The sequence below is a fragment of the Myxocyprinus asiaticus genome, chromosome 12 (genome assembly GCF_019703515.2).
Source record: "Myxocyprinus asiaticus isolate MX2 ecotype Aquarium Trade chromosome 12, UBuf_Myxa_2, whole genome shotgun sequence".
Taxonomy (NCBI): domain Eukaryota; kingdom Metazoa; phylum Chordata; class Actinopteri; order Cypriniformes; family Catostomidae; genus Myxocyprinus; species Myxocyprinus asiaticus.
The window spans coordinates 30,062,340-30,087,393 of record NC_059355.1 but is presented as its reverse complement, the minus strand read 5'-3'; the positions used below and the strand labels follow the sequence as shown (position 1 = coordinate 30,087,393).

Here is a 25,054-nt window from a genome sequence, read left to right as displayed (position 1 = left end):
TAATCCACTGCTGAAACTGCTCTGACTGCAGGGCAATGCTATTCACAGACACACAAGTTACTTCAGTCATTCTGACCAGCTATATTAACCACACCCATCTTACCTGTAAGCATCCCTCTCTCTGCCTTCTCATTTATTTATTTTTTGCACCACCAATCACTCTCTCTCATACTCCCTCTCTCTCTTACTCTCCGTCTATCACTCGCTTAACGACTCACTCAACTGCATTTACCTCTATTACAGCACTTTGGCTCAAAAAAAGGTGGGTCTCTTTTAAGGCACAAAAAATATAATTTCATTTGAATGGATTTTAGTAACGGAGTCGCTCACAAACACATTATGTGTGTGTATAAATGTGCATGCATGTGTATGTTAGAGAAATAATAAAATATATGCAAAAGTGATTTATCTTTATTGCTTTATTGCAGATTCAAATGGGCTGCTACACATTTGTCAAAGTTATGATGGTTGTGTTCAACTTGCTTATCTTTGTAAGTATATATATTTTTTTCCTTCTCATTAAATGTATGCATTTGAGATCAGGGAGAGGAGTGTTTAGAAGAATAATTGCATTTCTTTATTTATTGACTGAGACTTTTATGTGGGGTGGTAAAGAATGAAATAGCTTCAGTCTGCCTTTGAATGGGCAACAAATTATTCACCCCCTCCTCTTTACAAATGTGCACACACACACGGTACACACATAAAATGAACTAATGCAAATAATAGAGGGATCCATTTGAGAATGTTTCATTGTTCAGTGGCGAAGTCATGATTATCACATTAAGTATGAATGGGACTAAGGCAGCCACACTTGCTCACATGCAACAATTTTTCATTTCATTATTGATCATAGTGCACTGATTTTGCCACTTTGTTTGAGAGCTAAAGCCTGCAACTGTTTGATATTATGGGAATGCAATTGGTCACTTAGTGGCTTGAGCAGTATATTGTTAGTTTGAAAATGGATTTATCTGATCTTTAATTGATTTTATCATAATCAGTCTTTGGTTGTCACAACCCTATAGAACACAAAACTGGCATAAAATGGGCTTCCATATATGAGGTTAAGGTTGTCAGCAAAAATGTAATTCCATGCCAATTAAAAACAAAAAAATGAGCCTTGTGATGGGTTTTCTGTGGCTATTGTGCTTTTTGTTAGAGTTCAACATTAACAAATAAGTCTGTCAATCAAGTGAGTCTTATGTTGTGATTTAAGAACAAGAGTCGGACAACAAAAGATAAACGAATTTGACTTTTGGTATTATAATTTTAAATATTACAAGCTTAATTTTAAAAAATTGCTATGGAAAATGAACTATGTGTTTGTTGAATACATTATGGTTATGGAACACATTGATGGGGCTGGTAACACTGTGTGCCACATAATAATAACAGAAGTGATTATGTTATATGTGGAAAATCTATGTCACAAATATGCTGCAAATAGTGATGATTTTGCGTGGTGGATGAGTATATACTTTTAGCACTTTGGACATTTTTCTATTTTCACTATTTTTATATTTGTTTTATTTGTCTACTACTAGATTTATGTCCTTTTTGTAATTTTTTTCTGAAAGTCCCACAGCAGTGTCATTTCCACAACATACCAATTTCTCTATTGTGTTTAATTGAATTCTGTGGTAAAAATGAAAGTGATGGAAATGACATTTTTATTTTATTTAAAAAATAAAAAAATCTTTATTTGTCTTGCTAAAGCTAATTTCATTGCTAACATTTTACATCTCCTTAATGCACACAATTAAATTATATTTTCACACTTTTTGCATATGGCAAAATTACAGCTTGACTGGAAATAATGTCCAATAAAAATGTTCTGCTATTTCATCTCAAGCATGCTGGTCTATGACACTTTTGGCCAGTACACTAACTTAAAAAAAATTAAGAAAATAAAAAAAATACAGCATGAGGGGTGCTGTAATGAGAGGGAAGGTTAGGATGATTCTAAGGGCCCAGGACAAACATGGGGCCCAGCAGAACTCCCAGTCTTTTCCTGCATGATTTTCTAAAATACACTTCCCAATGAGCACATCTAAATGCTTTCTGCGAGAGACACAGCTGTTGTCATGGAAACGATGCACAACTGCGAAAGGCGTCCGTGTAGTGCATGTTCAACGCAGAACGGACCACAAACAACTATGATGCCACAACTCAGGGGATGCTTCTCATTTCTGAAATTGTGCATCCTCATTTCCTTTCCTTGCTTCCTTTCTTCCTTTCCTTGTTTCACCTTCTTAGGAAACGAGGAAAGGTTTGAAGAAAAGGAAACGTGGACAGAGGACTTAAAGCAAGATGTATTTGTAAAATGAAATGTCCTACTCACAAACGCATCACTTTTAAGCGCCGTTTCTGTGCAGCTGCATTACATCAGCGTGCTTGACGTTATATTGTTGAAACTTGATTTATTGATATTTTCATAATAAAACCTAATAATTCAAGATACACAGTTAAAGTTTGTGACAATTATGGTTTATTTAAACCACAAAGGTGAAACATTAATTAAAAATGTTGTGTCAAATGTGAAGGAGGAGGAGAATTTCATGCATGCCTCAGGTGCTTCGACCAAAAAGTCTTCCCCATAGGATGCTCCAGTGTTTCCTCGCTCAAGCACCCTCGGTAAGCTTCCTCTGTCCTTGATTCTCACCTCCTCGTGGTGCATTTAGAGAATTGATACGTCCTTCATGATGGTGGACTTTGATCGGTTTCCTGGTCACGGGCTTGAGGATGGAGGAGCGAGGAAATGAGGATGCACCATTTAGGAAATGAGAAGCACCCTGGGACTCTGTAATTTTTGAGAAATTAATTGAAATAATTTTCATAAAATAAATATAAAAATGTTTTATATTTTACTTTGTTTAGATTATCATAGTTTTAAACATGTAATTTATATATCTTTAATGGATATTCATACTTTAATAGTGAAATTCTGGGTATAGAACATGGCTAAAACTGTTTCTATACAGAAAATGTATACAGAAAAGATATTTATTTGAAAAGTAAAATATATATATATATATATATATATATATATATATATATATATATATATATATATATATATATTATGAAGGCATGGTAAAAAGTCAGTTTTAATGTGACATTCATATAACAAATAATAAAAATAAAAAAAAACACTGTAATCTGTGCATTTTTATAAAAATCAACCCCTGGGAATTTTAAAGTGCCCAAAGTTGAAGAAACACTCATATGTTTAGGTCTAATACTTCTTAGTGAGTATTTATCCACTAAATTGGAATCCAGCCCCCATCAGTTTCTCAGAATGCAATAGGTGTTCCAGTGTTCAGAGGTTTTGTGTTGCATATGTAATGTACAGAATGTAGAATATTACCCAAATACCCATTTTGACTGGTTTTAATTCCTGTTGTGATGTTAAATATCTGAATGTTATCCAAGATTTCAGGTCAATAACCACCAATAAAGCAACATTCACATTCCTACATACAGTACTGAACATTTAAACTCCCCCATTTGTGAGGACAAAATTGTCCCAACAATTGAGAGAAAAATGAGCCTGCATCCCCCCCCCCCCCCCCCCAATTAATCAATTAACACTTACATTCAATAGGTCAACCCTCTAAATATTTTCTGTGTATTCAGATCCTCTTGTAAAGAGCTCTCAATAACTTCCGTTGTAATGCCATGGAAATCCACCACATTCTCCTCCCCTGCATGAGTCTAACAGGTTTTATTCTACTCCTATGAAGCATGCCATTTCATTTTCTTGGTTTACCTTTACACATAACCTGATTTCCATATAATCTGTAAAATCGTATTTTCTGAGAGGCATGTCCATTATCAAAAGTAGACAGTTAGACTGCTAAAACAAAAATGTTGACAATTCCCAAAGCTCCATGAAAGCAAACATGAGAACACAGAATTGAAAATGTTTATCACATGGAAGCCATAAAAATTAATGGGATGAAGTATTCCCTGTTTCAAGTCCAGCTGTCTGCAAGAAGAGTTGGATGTGAGCTGTTCTGACAGCCGTGATTGTGCCTGACAGAATATATGTGATTTCAGAAATGGTTATGGCGTCAACTATGAATTAGCATGCTGACATCAACCTGATCATTAACCCAATCCGCCAACAAATGGGAAAATGTGCTCTGGAGGTTAGACCTTTTGATGTCTGACAGTCGTGCGCCATTCAGAAATGGATTGATAATGACTTACATTCCAGTTCATTCGTGTATTTGGATTGACTTTGAATTAAGATAGCAAGCATTATGTAGAATTGTAATTTAAATAACATTTTTAACAAAGTACAATTAAAGGAATATTCCAGTTTTAATAAAAATGCATCTCAATCAACAGTATTTGTGCCATAATTGTTGGTTAATAATAATAATAATAATAATAATAATAATAATAATATATAATAATATATATATATATATTATTATATATTATTATTATTATTATTATTATTATTATAATGTACTTTGTATATATATATATATATTTTTTTTTTTTTTTTTTTTTTTTTTGCCTTGTTCCTCAATGTGATTACAGTTCATGAATGGCAAAATACATACTGTTTCAAAAGTATAGCCACAAGACCTAAACATACATTTTAACATTATTTTAGTGTGATAAAATTGCTTCCTAACCTCATCTGTGTAAAGTGGTTTCCAATTTTACAACTTTTTTTACCTTTGACCTACGTGTGTTAACCTTTGAGCTTAACTTGTAATGAGTCTGGAACATTAATTTAAAACTGAAAGAAATTCAAATTCAGTAAATTCAAAGAAATTACTTAAATATGACTGCTGTGTAGTTTAGTTTATAAGTGTATTAAAGCAATATCACATGAGCAAGAATGCTGTATGGCCCTAAATCAGCATGGCTGTGATTTGGCCGCTGATTTAGGGCTATACAACACGATTACGAGTGTGATATTGCTTTTATACAACAGTTAAAAACGCATTTGTGCAAGGAACTACTTTCTCACGCCGTACTGGATCTGCCATTGATAGTTAAAAAAATGCACACAAGACTCTGTAACTAATTTGAAAAAGGCACTTTAGAACTAGTAATGACGGCTTGGGCTTTTTCTAAAAAGTCACTGGAGAAACAAGGATGTGTGTGTGTGTGTGTGTGTGTGTGTGTTGAGAGAGAGATTGAGAGAGAGAGAGAGAGAGAGAGAGAGAGAAAGAGTTTCAGCTTGTGCGACTACCTGCGTCTGTCATGACACCCAAGCAGTAGTGTAGTGTTAGTCAGCTTTGTTGAAGATAATGGGAATTCTGGTCAAATACATCCAGCGAAAGTTGCGAGGCACGGGGCAAGGGTGAGCGAAAGTGCGAGTGTGAGGCGATAGTCTGTGTTCCGCAACTGCTACCGGGTCCTTGAATAACATATAACGTGCGAGTAAGGGCAGCTGGTGGAGCTTCTGGTGCCCCCCTAGGGTAAGTTGGTGCCCTCCTAGGGAATTGGTGCCCTACGCAGACTGCGTAATATGCATATAGGGAGCAGCGGTACTGGTCTTATTGCTGAAGCTGTAAGTTTAACTATATTTACCAGCTGTAGTAGTGTAGTAGTAGTCCAAATGTTCATGGAGTGAGAGACAATGCCGATGACTTCAGAGAAACCGACTCAATGCACATCAAACTTAACTGGCTCATAACATAAACATTATCTTTTGTCACCAATTGCTGTTTAGAATGGTACAAACACAAGTGGAGTGATACAAACAGTAAAGCGTCCAAGTGCTGATGTTCTAAAACATCAGTGCTCATAGAATGTGTCTTGTCCAGTCAGATTCGAGGACCGGAACTAACTATTGTATAATTAAGCAATATCACACGAGCAAGAGTGCGATATGGCCCTACATCAGCACTGCTGTGATTCAGCCGCAGGCACGAGGCCGCAGGCCAAGTGCCGTAGTTAATCACAGCAGTGCTGATTTAGGGCCAAATAGCACGATTGCGAGTGTGATATTGCTTATATACAACAGTTCAATGAACAAGTACATTTTAAAAGATTTGGAAAAATGGAGTACGATCATAAAAACGCATGTGTGCATGGAACTACGGATCCGAATCTGCCGTTGCTCGTTCAAACCAAATGATGCGTCCAAGCCTTCGTTAGTAATTCAAAAATGTCACTTCAGAAACAGTATCATGGCTTGTGCTGTTTCTAACAAGTTAATGGATAAACAAGGATGGGTGTGTGTGTGTGTGTGTGTGTGTGTGTGTGTGTGTGTGTGTGTGTGTGTGAGAGAGAGAGAGAGAGAGAGAGAGAGAGAGAGAGAGAGAGAGAGAGAGCGAGCGAGCGTGCAATCACCTGTTGCCACACCCAAGCAGAGATGCTGTCAGCTTTCTGAAGATCAGCTTTTTCAGTGGAAAAGTAGCCATCCATGCTGGGGTATTTCTCCCTATTTCGCAGTAGCCGGTGTGCAAGAGTCATTCACTATAGAAACCACAATATCCTCCGCCATTTTAAACAGTAGTTCCTTTCCAATGTGGAAACTCCACTAAGAGGTAAGCACCTTGAGTTCTGTAATTAATCAGTCTGTTGTGTCTCTCAGCTGTGATGAGCCATAATGCTGAAGTTGTTTGTTTAAAGCCGTTTAAAGTTATTTCCTAGCTTTAGTAGTGTAGTAGTGATACAAGCGATCACAGAGTGCTGTTGTATGTAAACACTGACTGACACGGATTCACTTCACGTCACCTAACTGGCTCATATTACACACAAAAATGATCTTTTGCCACCACCTGCTGGCTAACATATGTAATGTCAAAAAAAAAGAATACATGTAAAAAGAGACACATACAGTAGCTCTTAACACATCTGCACTGCTCTTACACTTTAGTTTAGAACAGAACAAACACAAGCGGAGTGATACACACACACACACACACACACACACACACAGTGAAGTGTCCGAGTGCCGATGGTGTGAGACCATCAGTGCTCATGGAACGTCTCTCGTCCAATCAGATTCGAGGACCGGAACTAACTGTTGTATATTAAGTGTTATAGCACTGATCTGTAAAATACATCTATATTATAGATCACTGGATGATATTAATAGTCATAAGTTTGAAATGTCACCTTTATAAATGTGCATTTAATTATATTTAATACATTTATAAAAACAAAAACAAAGACAATCTTTATTTATATAAATGTACATGAAAACACTGTTGTGGAAATTTTGTGGTGTTGTATGGCAAAATTAGCAACTGTTTTGATGCCAATAATCCGTCAATCTTTCTTTGTTTAGACAGTATTACATTTGGTTTAAAGATATAACCATACAAAAATGTTTTCTGTATACCAGGGAATAAATAAATAGGCATAAATAGTCCAAATGAATGACACAGATTTATGTGAATCTTGTGAAATGTGTGATTAAGTTGGATTTCTTTAAACTGTGATTCAGTTAATTACGCTTTGTCAATCCAATTTAAATTCCAATTCAACATCCTGTGGGGCAGGGCCAATTCAATGCAAATTCCTTCTCATAAATTGAAAGGGAGACAATTCTTAAACTCTGAATTTTGCCCACCCCTTATATATGACTGAATGCATATTCTGCATTAGCAATATTAGATTTTCTGGAAAATCAGAGAAAGGAAGGGTCATGCGAATTAATCTCTTTTACATGGTTAAATGGTCGTACATAAACAAGCCAACTACTGTATTGTATAGTTGTATATGACTCTGAATATACAAGGCATTCAGAAAGTATTCAGACCCCTTCATTTCACATTTTGTTATGTTGCAGCCTTATGTTAAAATGCTTTAAATTATTATTACTATTTTCACATCAATCTACACTCCATACCCCATAATGACAAAGCAAAAACCAGATTTTTGATAACTTTGCAAATTTATTAAAATTAAAAAACTGAAATATCACATTGACTTAAGTATTCCTTACTTCATTGAAGCACCTTTGGCAGCGATTACAGCCTCAAATATTTTTGGGGATGATGCGACAAGCTTTGCACACATGGATTTTGGGATTTTCTGCCATTCTTCTCTGCAGATCCTCTGAAGCTTTGTTAGTTGGATGGGGACTGTCAGTGGACAGCCATTTTCAGGTGAGATGTTCAATTGTGTTCAAGTCTGGGCTCTGACTGGGTCACTCAAGGACATTCACAGAGTTGTCCCCAAGCCACTCTTGTGTTGTCTGGCTGTCTGCTTAGGGTCATTGTCCTGTTGGAAGGTGAACCTTTTGCCCAGTCTGAGGTCCTGAGTGCTCTGGACCAGGTTTTCATTAAAAATATCTCTGTATTTAGCTGCGCTCAGCTTTTCTTCAACCCTGACCAGTCCCTGCCACTGAAAAACACCCCCACAGCATGATGCAATCATAACCATGCTTCACCACTGGTATGGTATTGCGCAGGTGATGAAACTTCATTTCATCAGACCAGAGAATCTTGTTTCTCCCAGTCTGAGAATCTTTTAGGTGCTTTTTTGTGTATTGCAATGAGGAGAGGCTCCTGTCTGCCCACTCTGCCATAAAGCCCAGATCGGTGGAGTGTTGCAGTGATGGTTGTCCTTCTGCAAGCTTCTCCCATCTCCGCACATGATCTCTGGAGCTCAACCAGAGTGACCATCAGGTTCTTGGTCACCCCTCTTACTTAGTTTATTTAGTTTGGCTGGGCAGCCAACTCTAGGAAGAGTCCTGGTTGTTCCAAACTTCTTCCATCAAAGAATTATGGAGGCCACTGTGCTCTTGGGGACTTTCAATGCAGCCAAAAAAATTCAGGTTTGTGCCTCGACACAATCTTGTCTCTTAGCTCTGCAGCCAGTTCCTTTGACCTCATGGCTTGGTTTTTGCTATGATATGCATTTTCAGCTGTGAGAGCTTATATAGACAGGTGTGTGCCTTTCCAAATCATGTCCAATCAATTGAATTTGCCACAGGTGCACTCCAATCAAAGTGTAGAAACATCTCAAAGATGATCCAGAGAAATGGGATGCACCTGAGCTAAATTTCAAGTGTCATAGCAAAGGGTCTGAATACTTATGTCAATGTGATATTTCAGTTTTTTCTTTTTTATAAATTTGCAAAGTTATCAAAAATACAGTTTTTGCTTTGTCTTTATGGGGTATGGAGAGTAGATTGGTGTGAAAAAATAATTTAAAGCATTTTAGCATAAGGCTGCAACATAAAATGTGAAAAAAATGAAGGGGTCTGAATACTTTATGAATGCACTGTATGTGTCCATCATTACACCAGGAGATCCATGCCACTACCAGACCTATTGTCTGTGTAGAGTCTTGAAAGTGACATAAATGACCAGTAGAACATGTAATATTGCAGACATGTTGCCATTATAAGGACCTTTTTGTTTCTAATTGAGCCATTGCCATTGCTGAATGACCTACCTCTAAGGCAGAGTGCGCATTACTCAGGTACACTCTGGCAATTATGGGAAATCCATGCAGGGCCTCTTATCGTACAACATAATGATAAGAACAACATAATGTGAAGAAGATCATGGGAAAGCACTAAAAGATATGGAATCCACATGACTGTTACATCCTTCTAGTCATAATGCTTTTGTGTGAGTTAGAGCTAATACCAGAAGAACTTGGGCATGTGATATTATGATGTATCAGAACTAAAGTACGAGTGCTATCTGTGTTCAATATTAAGTCATATAGTATCAGATTACTGTTATTTTGAATGATACAAAGTGCTGCAAATCTAGCTGGTTAAATTGAAACACTGCTGTCATACTTGACATACAGTACTTGATGCTGTTCATATGCAAGACAAAAAAATTTTCTTTAAATTTAATCATTCTGTTTAGCCGAAAATCTCTAACAACATTTGTGTTTGTGTACAAAAAATAAATAAATAAATAAATAAAAAAATACAACATTAAGATTCGTTTTTCCACTGATTTTAACTCTTAAACTGGTCAAAAATGACTTGGACATCAAAGGCAGCTTAAGGAAATATTTCAGAGATACTTCACACAAAGCACTCACTGACCCAATAAATTATTTAATTTCTTTCATAATTAAATAGATCAAATGTGTTATGTACAGGTAGTAATCATCAAGAAAAAAAAAAGTGCTTTCTCAGCTAAACATGTAAACATTTGTAAATCACCTTCATTTTGAAATGCAATGACATTTATTTTTGAACTGAACACTGGAAAATTTTTCGGCAGCTGGGGGGCCTGTGTCTGACAGTTACAGGGATCTGGGAGACAGTTGATGGGGGTTCCTTCATCCAAATTTTGATACCATTCTCTTCCTATTACCTGCATCACCCCAACGTGGCCATCTTCTGCATAGTGATTGGCTTAGTTATGATTCTGCTCGGAATGCTGGGGTGCTGTGGAGCTCAGAAAGAGAGCAAGTGTCTTCTTATAACGGTAAAACTCATTCTGTGACTTCATTACTGTCAAATCCTTTATGAACATTGTTGTTTTGGATTGAAGTTTTGCTCCGCCCCCCTCTCATATTATTTTTCCATCTATTTTTTTCTGTATGTAATCAGTTCTTCTCCATTATCCTGGTCATTTGCATCGGTGAGGTTGGAGCCGCAGTAGTTGGCCTGGTCTATACTTCACAAGTGAGTCTTACTCTAAACCACTGACCTCAGCTCAACCCACATTTTAGCTGCATGTAAATTCACATCATACTCTGGCCATCATTACATTAGGGGTGTATGCAAATGGATCCAGCACATTCAACCACTTAATAACTCCCAGACTGCCTCAGGCACGATGCCAGCACTCTCACTTTGAGCAATTTATCGCACTACAATATTGACGTTTAGGTATTTTGTATGCAGAACAGGCTATTTACATACAGAGCTTCACCCATTTTGTGAAATGTATAATAATTACAACAACTTTAAATGAATTATGGAGGGTATGTTAAGAGAATAATGGCATTTAATTAAAAAATACAAAGGCCTTTTAGAACAAATGTAAAAAACAAAAGAAATTCCATTTAGCAGGCAGCAATCTCATTTAATACATATGAATATATGAATGAAGGAGAATTTCAAATATGCATTTAAATCAGAAACCCACATAGAAATGCACGTTTTAAATATATGATACTTTATATATATACTGTATATTTGTGGTGCTTGGTAATTGTTTTGCTCCATTGAGATTTAAAATGGTCTTCTAGGCATTTATGCAAGCAGAGAATCAGTTTTTTCATGAAACATCATTTATATGGCTATCTAGATAAAATGTGGTACTTTATCAACAAGCCAGGACGGTTAATGCTGTTGGGGAGACACCAGGAAAGAAGTGCATGACATTCTTGTGAATTATAGATCGTCTGAAACTTTAGGAGGAACATTAAGCATGCAAATACCCATTTAATGTGCTGTTTGTCACAATCACATATTCGTACATTCATTTATTATCATGACAGATGAAATTTATATTTTAATAATTAAAGAGTAAGTCTACGCACAGTTATCCCATTGTAGTTTTCATAAGAAATAGGCTTTGCAAAGTCATAACAATCACACAATGTGCATTTGAGTAGTATTGCCTGTTTACATTAATATGTAAAATACTGTAGATTCAGAATAAGCCAATCATGTTGGCAATTACATTTTTTAATGTTCAGTGGGTCACGCACAGCTTTTGACTGTGTGATCTAATATCTAATCATGCCTATTCAGTAATATTTTGATTTAATTTAGGGATGATGATGTCTGGGCATTTGGAAATAAGAGTACTACCATTTAAATTAAAGATTATTATTAGGATTACAAATATATATACTGTATATACAGTATATATATTAAATAAATTAAAGATTATTATTAGAATTACAAATATACACTACCGGTCAAAAGTTACACTTCATTGGACTTACTCATTCTTTATTATAATTGTTTTTTTAATTATTATTATTTTTTTATATTTTTTACATTTTAGAATAATAGTAAAGTCATCAAAACTATGGAATAACATAATGGAACTATGGGAATTATGTTGTGACTAAACAAAATCCAAAATAAATCAAAACTGTGTTATATTTTAGCATCTTCAAAGTAGTCACCCTTTGCCTAGAATTTGCAGACATTCTGCCAACTTCTTGAGGTATCACCCTGGGATGCTTTTTAAACAGTATTGAAGGAGTTACCATCTATGTTGGGCACTTATTGGCTGCTTTCCTTTATTATTTGGTCCAAGTCATCCATTTCAAAAACGTTTTATTTATTTATTTATTAGTTTTATAATTAAATAAATTAATATGGTGGCACAATTATATTTTTGTCTGCAAAACTAATTTCAAACATTTAAGCATACACCTTCAGATCAAAAGATTTTTAAGATCATGCGAAACATTTCAGTCAAGTGTTTCAAAACTTTTGACATATATACTGTATATATTATACATCTCTGGGAAAAATTAAGAGACCACTGCAAAATTATCAGTTTCTCTGGATTTACTATTTATAGGTATGTGTTTGATTATAATGAACATTTTTGTTTTATTCTATAAAGTAATGACAACATTTCTCCCAAATTCCAAATACAAATATTGTCATTTAGAGCATTTATTTGCAGAAAATGACAACTGGTCAAAATAACAAAAAAAAAAGATGCAGTGTTCATTTAAACAACACAATACTAATGTGTTAACTTAGGAAGAGTTCAGAAATCAATATTTGGTGGAATAACCCTGATTTTCTTTCTCCCCTTTTCTCCCCAATTTGTCATGCCCAATTCCCAATGCACTCTAGGTCCTCGTTGTGGTGTAGTGACTTGCCTCAATCTGGGTGGCAGAGGACAAATCTCAGTTGCCTCTGCATCTGAGACAGTCAATCTGTGCATTTTATCACATGGCTTGTTGAGCGCGATACCACGGAGACCTAGCACGTGTGGAGGCTTCAAGCTATTCTCCGCGGCATCCACGCACAACTCACCACGCGCCCCACAGAGAGTGAGAACCACATTATAGCGACCATGAGGAGATTAACTTAATGTAACTCTACCCACCCTAGCAACCAGGCCAATTGGTTGCTTAGGAAGCCTGACTGGATTCACTAACCCTGATTTTCAATCACAACTTTCTTGCGTCATGGCATGCTCTCTACTAGTCTTTCATATTGCTGTTGGGTGACTTTATGCCACTCCTGGCGCAAAAAATTCAATGCACCCCCGGATCGGTGATGATCCGGGGGTGCTTCAGCAAGGCTGGAATCAGGCAGATTCGTCTTTGTAAAGATGCATAACTCAAGCCACGTATAAGGTTACCCTGAAGAAAACTTGCTTGCTTCTGCTCTGACAATGTTCCCCAACTCTGAGGATTCATTTTTCCAGCAGGACAATGCTCCATGCCACACAGCCAGGTCAATCAAGGTGTGAATGGAGGACCACTGGATCAAGACCCTGTCATGGCAAGCCCAATTTCCAGACCTGAACCCCATTGAATACCTTTAGAATTTGATCAAGAGGAAGATGGATGGACACAAGCCATCAAACAAAGCTGAGCTGCTTGAATTTTTGCACCAGGAGTGGCATAAAGTCACCCAATAGCAATGTGAAAGACTGGTAGAGAGCATTCCAAGACGTATGAAAGCTGTGATTGAAAATCAGGGTTATTCCACCAAATATTGATTTCTGAACTCTTCCTTAGTTAAAACATTAGTATTGTGTTGTTTAAAAATTAATATGAACATTAATTTACTCAAACCATACCTAAATCCAGAGAAACTGATAATTTTGCAGTGGTCTCTTAATTTTTCTGGAGCTATATATACACACTATATATATATATATATATATATATATATATATATATATATATATATATATATATATATATATATATATATATATTCCTTCTACTGCCAACACAAGAAAAGAAAGAAAGAAAGAAATCTTATGGCACAAACATGTGCATCACATATATATCTACATAAACTTAGCAAAAAAAGAAATGTCCTCTCACTTTCAACTGCTTTTTTTTCAGCAAACTTAACGTGTAAATATTTGTATGAACATAAAAAGATTCAACAACTAAGACATAAACTGAACAAGTTTCACAGACATGTGACTAACAGAAATTGAATAATGTGTCCCAGAACAAGGGGGGGGCACAATCAAAAGTAACAGTCAGTATCTGGTGTGGCCACCAGCTGCATTAAGTACTGCAGTGTATCTCCTCCTCATGGACTGCACCAGATTTGCCAGTTCTTGCTGTGAGATGTTACCCCACTCTTCCACCAAGGCACTTGCAAGTTCCTGGACATTTCTGGGGGGAATGGCCCTAGCCCTCACCCTCCAATTCAACAGGTCCCAGAAGTGCTCAATGGGATTGAGATCCGGGCTCTTTGCTGGCCATGGCAGAACACTGACATTCCTGTCTTGCAGGAAATCACACACAGAATGAGCAGTATGACTGGTGGCATTGTCGTGCTGGAGGGTCATGTCAGGATGAGCCTGCAGGAAGGGTACCACATGAGGGAGGAGGATCTCTTCCCTGTAACGCACAGCATTGAGATTTCCTTCAATGAAAACAAGCTCAGTCCGATGATGCTGTGACACACTGCCCCAGACCATGACGGACCCTCCACCTCCAAATCGATCCCGCTCCAGAGTACAGGCCTCAGTGTAACGCTTATTCCTTCGAAGATAAATGCAAGTCCGACCATCACCCCTGGCGAGACAAAATCGCGACTCGTCAGTGAAGAGCACTTTTTGCCAGTCCTGTCTGGTCCAGCGAAGGTGGGTTTGTGCCCATAGGCGACGTTGTTGCCGATGATGTCTGGTAAGGACCTGCCTTACAACAGGCCTACAAGCCCTCAGTCCAGCCTCTCTCATCCTATTGCGAACAGTCTGAGAACTGATGGAGAGATTGTGCATTCCTGGTGTAACTCGGGCAGTTGTTGTTGCCATCCTGTCCCTGTCCCGCAGGTGTGATATTCAGATGTATCGATCCTGTGCAGGTGTTGTTACACGTGGTCTGCCACTGCGAGGACAATCAGCTGTCCTTTCTGTCTCCCTGTAGCGCTGTCTTAGGCATCTCACAGTACGGACATTGCAATTTATTGCCCTGGCCACATCTGCAGTCCTCAAGCCTCCATGCAGCATGATAAAGGCACATTAATGCAGATGAGCAGGGACCCTGGGCATCTTTCTTTTGGTGTTTTTCAGAGTCAGTATAAAGGTCTCTTTAGTGTCCTAAGTTTTTATAACTGTAACCTTAATTGCCTACCGTCTGTAAGCTGTTAGTGTCTTAACGACCGTTCCACAGGTGCATGTTCATTAATTGTTTATGGTTCATTGAACAAGCATGGAAAACATTGTTTAAACGCTTTACAATAAAGATCTGAAAAGTTATTTGGATTTTTACAAAAATATCTTTAAATTACAGTGTCCTGAAAAAGGGACATTTCTTTTTTTTGCTGAGTTTTATATTCAAAACATATATTCTTTATGCAATTACAATTTAAAGCAATATAATTACAGAATCTTTGAGAGTCACTAGTATCAATATAAGGGAGACTGGGGCTAGTAGTCACACTGTTTACTCATGTGAATATTTCTCTGTGTCAATTTCTGTGTAGGTACATTCCTTAATGTCCTGGCTACAAAAAAAGCTATTGAACATTTCCACCATTATTGGCCTGAAAAAATATACAGTTCATTGAACACACGGTGACAATCATGAAACATTCAAAAAAATTAAAGGTAACATACAAAAACATTAAACCATTGTTTTGTCCAACAAATATTCTAATTGTGTTGGCTTAACAAAGCCAAAATACTGCATGAATTAACAATTGGTCACTTCGTGCGTTTTTACTGATCGGATAGCTATCTGATCATGAAAAGACCAAGTGTAAATGCCCTCCAAGATGAATTCAAAATGGATAAAGATCCGATCACTCAAACTACCTGAGGTGGTTTTAGTCGCATTCCATTTAAAACTTGGTCATGTGCAAATGCATCTGGCTGTTCAAGCTACATATGTAAACTAGACTCAAATCAAATCAAATCACTTTATTGTCACACAGCCATATACACAAGTGCAATGGTGTGTGAAATTCTTGGGTGCAGTTCCGATCAACATGGCAGTTGTGACAGTGATGAGACATATACCAATTTACAATAACATCAAATTAACACAACACAATTTAAACATACACATAATTACACTCAACAATATACAAATAATAACATACACTGTACAGTATACAATACACTGTTTTTTTTTTTTTTTTTTTTTTTTTGTTTTTTTTACTATATAGATACACATTATTCAGTAAAAATTAAAAATAAATATATATATATAAAAAAATATATATATATATATATATATATATAGATAGATAGATATAGAATGTACAGTATTGTACTGTATTGACATTCAGGCTGTCGGTTGATAGTCAGTTGTTAAGAGAGAACATAATATAATAATAATAATATAATTTATAATAGTCCGGTGTGAGATATAAGAGTAAGGGTAATAAAGTGCAGTGCTGATGTATTTTGATCGTGGGCGATCAAGAGTTCAGAAGTCTGATTGCTTGGGGGAAGAAGCTATCATGGATTCGGCTGGTGCGGGTCCTGATGCTGCGATACCGCCTACCTGATAGTAGCAGTGAGAACAGCCCATGGCTCGGGTGGCTGGAGTCTCTGATGATCCTCCGAGCTTTTTTCACACACCGCCTTGTATATATTTCCTGGAGGGAGGGAAGCTCACCTCCGATGATGTGTCTGGCAGTTCGCACCACCCTTTGCAGTGCTTTGCGGTTGTGGGCAGTGCTATTGCCATACCAGGCGGAGATGCAGCCAGTCAGGATGCTCTCCACAGTGCAGATGTAGAACCATGTGAGGATGTGGCGGTTCATTCCAAACTTCCTCAGCCATCTCAGGAAGAAGAGGCGCTGATGAGCCTTCTTCACAACGACTTCAGTGTGGACGGACCATGTGAGTTCCTCAGTGATGTGGACACCCAGGAACTTGAAGCTGCTGACTCTCTCCACTGGTGCTCCATTGATGGTGATGGGACTGTGTTCTCTGTCTTTTCTTCTGAAGTCCACCACAAGCTCCTTTGTCTTACTGATGTTGAGGGAGAGGTTGTGCTCCTGACACCAGTGTGTCAGAGTGTGCACCTCCTCTCTGTAGGCTGTTTCATCATTGTCAGTGATCAGACCTACCACCGTCGTGTCATCAGCAAACTTAATGATGGCATTGGAGCTATGTGTTGCCACACAGTCATGTGTGTACAAGGAATACAGTAGTGGGCTGAGAACACAGCCCTGCGGGGCTCCAGTGTTGAGGGTTAGTGATGAGGAGATGTTGCTGCCTATTCTAACCACCTGGCGTCTGCTTGACAGGAAGTCCAGGATCCAGCTGCACAGCGAGCTGTTTAAGCCCAGAGCCCTGAGTTTCTCATCTAGCTTGGAGGGCACTATGGTGTTGAATGCTGAGCTGTAGTCTACAAACAGCATTCTCACATAAGTGTTCTTTTTTTCCAGGTGGGAGAGAGCAGTGTGTATTGTAGATGCAATGGCATCATCAGTGGAGCGGTTGTTGTGGTAAGCAAACTGCAGCGGGTCAAGATTGAGTGGCAATACAGAGCAGATGTAATCTCTGATTAGTCTCTCAAAACATTTACTGATGATGGGGGTCAGAGCAACAGGATGCCAGTCATTTAAACAAGTTATTTTTGATTGTTTTGGTACAGGCACAATGGTGGATGTTTTAAAGCATGTGGGGACTACAGACAAAGAGAGGGAAAGGTTGAAAATGTCCGTAAAAACACCAGCCAGCTGGTTCGCGCATGCTCTGATGACGCGGCCCAGAATGCCGTCTGGGCCCGCGGCTTTGCAGATATTCACCCGTCGGAAGGATTGGGTTACATCCGCTACAGAGACGGAGAGTGAACTAACCTCTGTAGCTTCGGCCGCAAGAGCTCTCTCCACGAGGGCGGTGTTATTTCCCTCGAAACGAGCATAAAAAGTATTTAGCTCATCCGGTAGAGAGGCAGCGGTGTTCATGGCGGAGTTTTTATTCCCTTTAAAGTCCGTGATGATGTTAATTCCCTGCCACATGCTTCTAGAGTTGGTGGTGTTAAACTGTCCTTCAATCTTGCTCCTGTACTGGCGTTTTGCTGTTTTTCGGAGGGCATAACTGGCTTGTTTATACTCCTCCGCGTTCCCGGAATTAAAAGCGGAGGTCCGCACATTAAGTGCCGCGCGAACATCGCTATTGATCCACGGCTTCTGATTCGGATAGATTCGTACAGTTCTGGTCGGAATCACTTCCTCTACGCACGTTCTGATGAAACACATTACGCTATCAGCGTAAAGCTCGATGTCGTCATCAGAGGCGGACCGGAACATCTCCCAGTCCGTGTGATCAAAACAGTCTTGTAGCGTAGAGTCTGATTGGTCCGACCAGCACTGGATCGTTCTGAGGGTGGGTGCTTCCTGTTTCAATTTCTGCCTGTAAGCGGGCAGAAGCAGAATGGAAGAGTGGTCCGATTTGCCAAATGGTGGGCGGGGGAGGGATTTGTAGCCATCCCGGAACGGAGAGTAGCAATGATCCAAAACCCGGTCCCCTTGTACGTTGAAACTAATGTGCTGGTGATATTTTGGTGCGACTGATTTTAAACTGGCTTTATTAAAGTCCCCGGTCACAATGAACGCGGCCTCAGGGTGCGCGGTTTCCTGCTCACTTATAATCCCATACAGTTCCTTGAGTGCCCGGTCTGTGTCGGCTTGTGGGGGAATGTACACAGCAATGATAATGACCGCTGTGAATTCCCTCGGTAGCCAGAATGGTCGACACAGAAGCATAAGAAATTCCAGATCAGGAGAACAGAAAGACTTGATGGAATGTACGTTCTCTGATCACACCAGGATTTGTTGATCATTAAACATACACCACCTCCTCTAGTTTTACCTGAGAGGTCTTTCGCTCTGTCCGCTCGGTGCACGGAGAACCCCGCGGGTTCAATGGCTGAGTCTGGAATCTCCGCAGACATCCAAGTTTCTGTTAGGCAGATAATGCAGCAGTCCCTCGTTTCTCGTTGGAAAGAGATCCGCGCTTTCAGCTCGCAGAGCTTGTTATCCAGAGACTGAACATTTGCCAGTAGAATAGTGGGTAGCGGGGGTCGATTTGCGCGGCGTCTTACTCTGATGAGAACACCGGCTCTGTTTCCCCTTTTCCTCCTGCGTTTCCGCGGCCGTGCTGCCCAGACAAAGGGCTCTGCTTGCGTGTTTGTAAACAGCGGGTCGGCATTGAGGAATGTGAAGTCCGGTTTTCGGTGTGAGATCGCTGAACCAATGTCCAAAAGTGTTTGTCTGTCATAGACAATAAGGCAGACAACATCCAAGACAAAAACAAAACAAACAAAACATTGCTATGTTGTGTCGGAGCTCGCAACGCAGCAGCCATACTCAGCGCCATCTTGAGTCCAAACAGTGCTATGTCTGCATCAAGAAAATGTGAAACATAACAGCTGTTACCGAGTATTTGCATGTGGCTCATGTTGCACAATATATAATACCAAATTAAGAAACGGATGATGGAAATCATCTTTTTCTTGTCTGCCCATGCCCGGCATTAGCAAAATCACAGAATATAACTATTATATTTGAATATATCGCGGGAATCAAAGATCGGATTATTATCCGTTAGGCCGAGGCACATTCATGTGGCCAAATGTCATTATTTAATTAGATAGCAATCCGATCAGTAAAAACGTATGAAGTGACCAAGTGTAAACACCCCCACTGTAATTCTAGACTTGGTGAAGGGTTTTTCCAAAATCCCTAAACCAAGATCAAAATGATCAATTGTAACTCCTCCTGGAGCTTTCCAGCCACATCCACCAAACTTAGTACAGACCTTCGGACTGTTCTGAATTGTGCTGGCTGTTTGTCATCTGTGATGTTTGTACAACCAATAACCATCAAACTTTTGAAACTAGTTTCAACTTTCATACAACTTTTTGTCAAGCCAATGTAACCGGTCCTGCTCAACCCGTTCCGTGCGGGATTTAAACCGCCATCAGCCAGCATGGGAGGCCGGTGCGCTAAAGAGTTGGCTAAAGACTACAGCCTCTAGCGTCAGTTGTGTGCCTCTTGAGGCCAGGGGAGTTAAGTTTACACATACTGCACAGCTATCACATACCAGCTGGCTCCTGTTACACTCACCCCCCTAAACCTCACTCCCATCCGGGGCAACAGCACCACTGTAACCGGTCCTGCATCAACCCGCTCCAAGCGGGATCCGAACTGGCATCAGCCGGCATGGGAGGCTAACGAGTGTTAGAGCCGTTACACCAACATCAAAGTTTGTCTTTTTAATACATTTTAGAAATGTAACATTTAAAACAAATGTGACAACATGCATTTTTCAATTTATGAAATTTGTCCTTAGAACACAGATCAACCCTTCTGTAAAAATTTACCATCATTAGATAGTTGACCTTCGCCTGTATGTATGTGTGCTTGTGTGGATTTATTGTGTTCACTTGTTTATCCAATAGCTATAGCAAAAATATGATGACATTTGAATTTTACTGTGGAGGATAGAATTCACAAAGATATTCTAATATAAGAGGGTTTTGAACTAGGTGTTTGAAAGCAACTTACAAAACCACATATTTGAATAAAATATATATTATAGTAATATTATACAGTAGTTATGTACAATAGCTCTTAAACAATTTCCCAGTGTAACAACAGGCCCCTGTCTCTTCTGTGTGGAAATATCCTCATGATTGGGACCAACAAAACAATTATGCATTGCAGAGCAATGAGTGTACTGCCTAGAGTCTTTATTCAGTTTAGGCTATGATAAATGTCATTGCTTAGTAAGGCAGAGTTGGTTTAATGCACACAATGGTGATCACAGTTTGTTTAGCCTTGGAGTAAAAACTGTTTGAGTGTGTGTGCTAAGAGTATGTCAGTGGCCTTGGAGCAGTAGTTTTTGACCTGTGAGTTTCCATTTCTTTCTGAATTCCTTATTTGTCTTTGTTTGCACTTTCGGAAGACTGAGAGCATCCTAAGAGCTTGGGCCGTACCTGGACTGCAGGAGCAGTATGGGAAAGACCAAGTGTTCACAGACTTGTGGAACTCAACCATGGCAACAGTAAGCCAGAACTAACCAAAGCACACATTTTTGTTCTGTTGTTTAACCATGCATACAGTCTGCTATGAGGAAAAACAGCACATTGATTTGTGCCTTGGGCTTTTCAGTATGTGATCAAATAAATTCATCCGTCATGTCATATTTCCTGTCCAAAAGCACCCTTAAAACCAATATGAGGTGGTTGAAAATAAATGTGAAAATTAGCCTACTAAATAGACTGCCAAGAATTTGACAGGCTAATGAAAACCCTTCAAGATCTTTACAGGTCAATATTCACACATACAGTATGTCAATGGAACATGGTTATGCTAGTGGTGTACCTTTAGTTTATTAAGCCATATTGTTAAATATACTGGAAATGCTACAATCTAACTGTTCTTGTCTTTGCTTTGTATGTAATAGTTGCAGTGCTGTGGCTTCACCAACTATACAGATTTCTCTGATTCCTACTACCTTGAGCAGAATGGGGCTCTTTTTCCTCCTATGTGCTGTTTGGATACTGAGATTTTCCCCTGCGATGAGGATTTTGCACTTTTCAGTGATGTGGTGGTGAGAAAGCATACAGTGATGAAAATGACCTGAGAACTTGCTCTGTTATATCAAATTACTCCCCTGCAAAATTGCTCAAGAACAGTTTGGTTAGGTTTAAATTAAACATGCTAGCAGTAGGTGGTTTTATTACAGTGAATTCTTTATGCAATTTGGTGGAATTTTGGCCTATTCATTAGATACTGGTTTCTTTTCCCAGGGCTGTTTTAAACAAATTGTTACAGTTGTCCAGAGGAATGCTAACATTGTAGGAGGAATGGCTGCTGGCGTCACTGCCATTGAGGTAAACACAACACATTCATCATGCAGTTTCAATAACACAATACATTTCTGCAAATAAGACCTTCTGTTCTAGACGTGTATTTGATTTATTTAGGGAGTTGAGGAGCTCTCAAGATTTGACTGTAGCCTTCATCTTGATTGGTTAAAGGAATAGTTCACCCAAAAATGAAAATTTGCTGATAATTTACTCACCCTCAGGCCATCCAAGATGTACTGTATCTGAGTATCTTTCTTCATCAAAACAGAATTTAAGACTTTTAGGATTTCATTTCAGGCCTCCTCCTGTAAACAATGCAAGTGAATGTACTAAATTTTTTGATGCTCCAAAATGCATATTTAGGGTGCGTCAAAATAATCCACACGACTCCAGTCGACAAATAAAGTTCTTCTGAATGCAAACGATTGATTATTTTGAGAAACAAAACAATACTTATATACTTTTTAACTACAAATGTTTGCTTCCGTACATCTCTGTGACGTGTGCTCATGAGAGGGATGATGTAAGCTCGTTGGTAAGGTCACGCATCAGGTGGAGGAAGAGTCAGGAAGCGCGTCATTGTTTACATTGTTTGTTTTTTTTATTATTATTTGGAAATTATTTTTTATTTTATTTTATATTGTTTTGAAATTGTTTTGGACTGTTTTGGTTTGTGAACGGCGCTTGGTCTGTGCTCTGTGCAAGTTTCTATTGTAAACAATGACGCGCTTCCTGCCTCCTCCTCCAAACTATTCCTTTAAGCTTACTCAGTCTCATGACAAGTTGTAATAATTGGTACAACATGGCAAAATTGTAAGAAATTGTACAAGTTGACATGCATGTCTTTAACTCCCATAGAGAAAAACTAATGAACCAACAAACAATGTTATTATGATTTTAGTTTCACCCCTAACCCAAACCCTAAACCTAACCATGACTGTAGTAGGAAGATACATTTTGTGTAGCAAGGAACAAATAGAAACATATGGGTGCTGAAAGAGACATCAGTAAAGATTTTTTCATTGACATTTATTTTCTTAAAGTGTTGGACAGGAGGCTAGCAATAATTCGTAGCCTGCATGGTATTGATTTAAATTCGATTTTTTGATTTGTTGGTCTCTATGGGAAAAAAAAGTCGTTCATTTTCATATGAGCTAAATTGTAGCTCAACGAATTGTCTTTCGATTTCACTCTCTTGTACAAATTATTATGAGTTGTCATGAGAATATGTTGGGTTAAGTATAGCTCCGATCTATATGAATGGACAAAGACTGAAATCTCTGAAAGACGGAGAGAAAAAAAAAAGTTGGGCAGCATTACACTGAAATAGCAAATTTCAAATCAGAAACAAAATCTGACAACAAAAGTGTCATATACTGTGCTTCTTTAGCTCAAATCTGGTCCAGCTAATGCGTATGTTAATTTTCAAGTTTACAGACCAACATGATCACACAGAGGATTGACATGTTAGTTTAGAATTTTTTTCCACCATGTGGCGACTGTACATACCTCGAAAACTGGCTGCATTGTACCTTTGACGTGATATCCATTTTGATCTCCAGCTAGCGAGATACTACATTTGCACAGAAGTATGTGAACTAACACTGTTTTGGACTGTATTATTGTTAGTACCACTTAAATGTTTTCGAAAATCATATGTTATGCCTTTCATGTCACATCCATTCAAATGTTGCTTTCGTATAATGTTTGCTAATGTTATGAGCTTGTGTAGTGCGTCATACGAATGTGCGCTTATGCAAAACTGTAGTTTTATTTCGGCCACTGGGATGCAGTTCAAAACTTGGAAAGCATAGCCTGATTTTAGCAGACAAAACATTCAACCTCCTGTCGCCGATTTTCACATAATATATCAGTCTGAAACAGACATGCGATAGGCTCTTTTATCTGTAAGGCCGGACTTCCATTCCTATAGCTGTCATATTAAGCATTACTACAGTATTTCTCCCATTCATTGACATACAACTGACCCATCTCATCCTTATGATGTCTCTGCCTTGTTTGTTATAAAAATAAAAAAAAATAAGTTACCACTTTGCATGTCCAGCACAAGCTGTTATGGAGGCCTTCATTATCTTTACTGCTTATGATCTGATTTGAATTTCCTTATACCTGTCAGGCACATTGACACATCATTTGCCAACACCAACAAAGCATAATGTCTCTCTCTTTTCTAGTTGGCAGCGATGGGGGTGTCCATATATCTTTATTGTTACCTAGACAACAATGCCACCTGAAAATCTTCAGTTTATTCTTGTGTATCTACATCTTAGCGAAAATCTTAGCTAGTTTTGTAGATAGTTGTTGTATGTAGATAGCACTATTTTCTATTTACTGTATAGTAAGTTTACAATTGTATCAAGTAAACAAGGAAATGCAGAATAAAGAAATTGTAATATTTCACAATTCTAAAAATAGTACCTCACTGGTTTGTGGAGATAAGTGAAATAGCTCATTGGAATGCTGCTTAAAAATCTCTATTGTCTAAAAAAGGTTTGTACATTTACATTTGTAATGAAATAAAAATGTTTGCTTCTTGCATCACCTTGCATAATGGCATCATATTATTTTTGCACATAATTTCATAATCAGGAATGAAGTTCATTAATAGAGAATTATTTTTATTATACATTTTTGTACTGACACATTTCATGTTACATGTATAGGCTGTCCTCATTTCTCTGTTATAGCCTACATATTACATAATTAAATAATAATGCTGTTCAGAGAGATTGGAAAGAGCTAGTTTATGGAGAATGTTAGAAATGTGCCATAAATAATGTTTTTTTTTTTTCTTCATCTAAACCAAAACCTATCCCTTACTGAAAGTAATCATGCTTAATGATCTAATGATCTATCTCCTATATATAATTTGCTTTATTTAAATGGCTTTTTTTTATTAAAATGGCTTTTACATATACTCTACATTTGTGTGACATGAACCTGTGTGTCATTCGAGTTCCTCTAAGAAATCCTTGTAATGAAAGGCAAACAGACAAATTGCGACCTTCTACCTTGTTGATTATATCAGCATATATCATATTAAATTAATATTTAAATTACATTTATAAACAATACTGCAAGTTTTTTAACTGTAAGTTTCATTCACTCTACAAAATAAAAC

General features: G+C 38.1%; 1 protein-coding gene across 2 annotated transcripts; it reads left to right on the top strand.

Annotated features, from left to right (window-relative positions):
* The first annotated feature begins 140 nt into the window (after positions 1-140).
* On the top strand, positions 141-24,717 carry LOC127448747 (tetraspanin-1-like). 2 transcript variants are annotated; one of them, XM_051711561.1, is made up of 9 exons: positions 141-262; positions 429-491; positions 10,179-10,385; positions 10,511-10,585; positions 17,480-17,539; positions 21,006-21,104; positions 21,507-21,653; positions 21,853-21,936; positions 24,108-24,717. In XM_051711561.1, the coding sequence occupies exons 2-9, from the start codon at positions 435-437 to the stop codon at positions 24,165-24,167; spliced, it is 789 nt and encodes a 262-aa protein (XP_051567521.1). In that variant the 5' UTR covers positions 141-262; positions 429-434; the 3' UTR covers positions 24,168-24,717. The 2 variants fall into 2 exon arrangements, with proteins under 2 accessions (XP_051567521.1, XP_051567522.1); XM_051711562.1 differs by lacking the exon at positions 17,480-17,539.
* The last annotated feature ends 337 nt before the right edge of the window (positions 24,718-25,054 follow it).

What these genes read in the sequence shown, in the direction of transcription:
- LOC127448747 (XM_051711561.1), top strand. Translation starts at nt 435, where the DNA reads ATGGGCTGCTACACATTTGTCAAAGTTATGATGGTTGTGTTCAACTTG. An exon ending in GGAACTCAACCATGGCAACA is followed by an intron (nt 21,105 to 21,506) that starts GTAAGCCAGAAC and finishes TGTATGTAATAG; the next exon opens with TTGCAGTGCTGTGGCTTCAC. An exon ending in CTGGCGTCACTGCCATTGAG is followed by an intron (nt 21,937 to 24,107) that starts GTAAACACAACA and finishes TCTCTTTTCTAG; the next exon opens with TTGGCAGCGATGGGGGTGTC.